We start from the raw sequence: 3,658 nt of genomic DNA, 5'->3' as shown, positions 1-3,658 counted from the left end.
GGGGGGGGGGAAGAAGGGCCACAGACATAGCTCAGTGGAATAGTGCCTGCCTGGCAAGCTTGAGGTCCTGAGTTCAATTCCCAATACAATAAAAAAAAAAAGATAATGTTATGTGCATATACTTACTCCCTAATATTAACGGGTTAATGTAAACTTCATGTACTAGTAAAATTAAAACAGTAACAACCAAAAAAATCCCCAATGATATGACAGTATTACGATTTACTGAAATGGAGAGGTGAGAGTCATGGTACAGAAATGGCAGGTCATGTTATGAATCTATATGTACATTATGGAAACACTTTAGTAAATATATAATAATAAAGATGATCCTGGGCACCACATACTGAGCCGGCTACCAAGACCAATCGCGGTGGCGCACGCTTGTAATCCAAGCGCCGGGGAGGCTCAAAACAGGAGGATCACTGCGAGTGAGTCTGAACCGCGTTGTGAGACCCGGTACCAAACACAAAACAACTGAATTGTGAGAACATGGTTCCAGGCCGGCAGGGGGTGCGCCCGCCCGGGAGACCAGCGAATCCTAGATTAGAGGACCTGAAGCCAGGCAGAGCTCCAGCGCTGGGGAGGCTGCCTGGGGCGCGCATGAGAATGGTGTTTGCGCCTAGTCCCCACAGCAGGTATCTATCTGGTCTGACTTCAGTCTGAGGAGGTTCGAGAGGGGCAAGGTCTTTCCGTCGTTCGGGGGCTCACCGTATGAGGAGCCATGACATCTTCCAGCACCACGGCCAGGACCCGCCGAGAAGCCTTTTCCAGGGGTGAAGGGGCCCCCTGGGGCTGCAGCCTCGGTCGTTTCGGGCTCCTGGCTTCGCGTAACGCTCGAGCTAGGGGCTGACGGCACAAATTCGGCCGGCCAGAAGGGCTAGAGAGCGGAAGAAAGAGGACAGTCGCTTGAACCTGGAGTTGGCCCTCGTTTCCCAATACGGCCACCAAGATCCCCATCTCCCCGGCTCAAGACAGGTGGGCGGGGTGCGCTCTCACCTGGGGTCCCCAGGCAAGTCCATGGGGGAAACGGCGGCTTCAAGGGGTCCCTGGGGGATCCCAGGCTGCGGCCTGGGATGAGGGGGGAGCGGGGGAGCGCAGAGTGAGGGCCGGCCCTTTCCCAGGGGCTCCGCCCTTCATGATCCACCCGAAGCCGAGACAGCCCACAGGCCGGAGCGCTGAGGCGCGGCAATGGCGCCCCCGACTGACTGCCCGGAGAGGGAGTCCTCTCGTCGCCGCGGCCTCGGATCAAATCGCTCGCACCCTGCCTTGGCACCTGCCGCAAGAATCTGGACAGTGGAGGGCCAAGTTCTGTCACGGCCCGAGCCTCTCCAGGCCTTTATCTCTGCATTGTGCCCTGCGATCCCCCGGGATCCGTTGGGACCCCCGTCCTGGGGGGCTCCGCGTCCGCCGAGGCGCTCTGAGACACTCCTCCCCTGGGCAAGTGGCCGAGAATTCCGAAGCAGCACTTTTCGCAGCGACGCCCCCGTCCCCAAGACTCCCCAGACGGGATCCCGACGGAAAGGATCCCACCGCGTCGCTCCTCCAATCAGACGCCGCGCGAGGTCCCTCCTCCCACTCCGAGCTGCGGCTCCGCAGAGCTCCGCTCATTTAGGGGCGGCCCGAGCTCGGGCGCCGCGGAGCGCAGCCTGGATCCCGGGGGATCCGCTGTCAGGCGCCGAGCTCTTCACGCCAACCTGGGGGAGGTCCCGCCCACAGACACCGTCCCACCCCCACCCCCGGCCGAATCCCGTCCGGCGTCCCCGCAGCCCGGGACCAGCTGGTGCAACTGTGTCCTCGCCGCCGCCCGCCCGCCGCCGCCGCCGCCCGCCCCGGCCGCCCCGCGCCCTCCCTCGCGCGCCGCTCACCGCCGCCTCCCGCGGATCTGCAGTTTTCGGCAGCTCCCACGGCCGGCTCCTTTAAAACGAGCCTCGCCTAACGCTGCCCAACCACCAAGGGCCTTCTTCCCCCGATCTCCCCGCGCCACCCAATCGCCAGACCCCTTCTTCCGTGTTGGGGAGCAGCGAAGTGAAGCCGCTGGGCGGCCATCATCGTTAGGGGCAGGACGCCAACGCGGACGGCGGCGCCATTCCGGGTGCGGGCGGATCGCGCAGTTCGGCTTGCGGTGGCGTCACTCTTAGAAGACCAGTCAGCGGCTGGACGTGAGGCCAGCGTTCTTGAGAAACTGAGGCGACCTTAGCTAAACGAAAAGTCCCTCCACGTTTCTTAAGGTCATCTTCCGGTCCTTTCGTTTTGTAGGCCAATCAATGTCGACCGAGAGCTGACGATTTGTGAAATTCCCGATGTCCTAGAGAGTCCACTTTTGAAGCCGGTTCCGGCATGGTACGGAGCGTCTGAGCTGGGCTCCCCGGTCCCGGTCCCGGCCCTGAGTGGCGGCGGCCTGGAGTCTAATGCCCGGGGGCAGGCGGCAGGAGGGCGGGCCGCCTCCGACCGCAGTGTGCGGGGCGTTCCGGACACGATGGAAGGAGCCGAGCGGGCCGGAGTTTGGGCACGCTGAGCTTCACCTTCCGGCGGGAGGACGGCGGTGTCGTGGTCTTAGAGGGCTCCCGTTGGGGGTGCCACTGCGGGGGCCCAGAGACCGCATCATGCTTACTTGGTGGAAGAATAAGGTCAGGGGTGGGAGACTCTCGTGGAGCCTTTGCCAGAAGTTGGTGGGGAGGAAGTGGAAGGTGCTGGGCTTTTCTAACACCTAAAGGTGCCCTCACCGTCTCCCCAAATCTGTGGCTGCACTAGTTCTCCTTCCCCCCAAATTTCGTTTTTGTTGTGCCCACCCACCCCTACCGCCCCGAGTTTGTTTGCTTGTTTGGCGGAACTGGGGATTGAACTCAGGCCCTTGCGCTTGCCAGGCAAGCACTTATTCTACTGAGCTATCTCCCCAGCTTCCTCCGAGTTGTTTTTTTTTTTTTTTTTTTTCTTTTTAATTTGCTATGTTAGCCCAAGTTGGACCCCTGTTGGGAGCCGCTGAAGCTAAAATTGATCCTGTGTGCGAGGGCAGGATGAGGCCTCATTGTCCTTGCAGTCAGCCACGCCTAACCCAGCGCTTGTCTTCTTGCCTGTCTTTGCCTCATTCCTGCCGCCGTTTCTTCCTGGGTACAAGGGATCACACTGAGAGACCAACGTCTCTGCAGCCCTCAACTTGAAGTGGTCCTCCTGCCTTAGACTCCTGAGTGCTGGGACTACAGTCCCGCAGAACTTTGCGTTCAGCTCTTGTTCTTTGGCTTCAGGGGTGGAACCCAGGGCCTCACTTATTAGGCGGGTGTTCTACCCCTGAGCTGCTTCTCCAGCGCTTTTTCTTTTAAAATGTTTTGAGGCAGTATCTCGCTAAATTGCACAAGCTGGCCTTGAACTTGAAGCCTAGAGCCCTGTATCTCAAATGAGGGTGCAGATGCCCAGGCTTGGAGGTGCAATACATGGGAGGCAGAGGCCGGAGGATTGCTGGGAGTTCACAGCTAGTTTGGGCTACATGGTGAGTTCAAGGCCTAGTTTGGACTACACGGTGATACCCTGTCCGAACAGCAACAAAAAGCCAGCGCAGTTGTAGTGCACATGGGTAATCCCACCACTTGGGCAGAGGCAGGAGGACTGATGAGTCTGAGGCAGCCTGAACTACATAATGAGTTCAAGCCTGGCCTGAATT

The 3,658-nt window shown here is 59.6% G+C and overlaps 2 protein-coding genes across 4 annotated transcripts in view; both read right to left on the bottom strand.

Moving 5' to 3' along the window:
- Window positions 1-2,304, bottom strand: part of Prr14 (proline rich 14) — a 6,451-nt gene extending 4,147 nt beyond the window's left edge. For 2 of the 3 annotated variants that reach the window (XM_023723003.1, XM_023722983.1), the window contains exons 1-2: window positions 1,000-1,711; window positions 712-880 (exon numbers count right to left, since the gene is read on the bottom strand). In XM_023723003.1, the coding sequence (XP_023578771.1) occupies window positions 712-880; window positions 1,000-1,022 (192 nt within the window). In that variant the 5' untranslated portion in view covers window positions 1,023-1,711. Of the gene's footprint in view, window positions 1-711; window positions 881-999; window positions 1,712-1,868 lie in introns of those variants that run through there. The other variant, XM_023723056.1, reaches the window with a different exon arrangement.
- Window positions 1-2,608, bottom strand: part of Fbrs (fibrosin) — a 20,804-nt gene extending 18,196 nt beyond the window's left edge. Inside the window, exons 1-2 of the mRNA XM_004622972.3 lie at window positions 2,526-2,608; window positions 2,370-2,408 (exon numbers count right to left, since the gene is read on the bottom strand). Coding sequence (XP_004623029.3) covers window positions 2,370-2,408; window positions 2,526-2,608 — 122 coding nt within the window. The remainder of the gene's footprint in view (window positions 1-2,369; window positions 2,409-2,525) is intronic.
- Between the last annotated feature and the right edge of the window lie 1,050 nt (window positions 2,609-3,658).

This window comes from Octodon degus, unplaced genomic scaffold, assembly GCF_000260255.1.
Source record: "Octodon degus isolate 3935 unplaced genomic scaffold, OctDeg1.0 scaffold00001, whole genome shotgun sequence".
In the NCBI taxonomy this organism is placed as follows: Eukaryota; Metazoa; Chordata; class Mammalia; order Rodentia; family Octodontidae; genus Octodon; species Octodon degus.
This window is presented reverse-complemented; position numbering and strand designations above follow the sequence as displayed.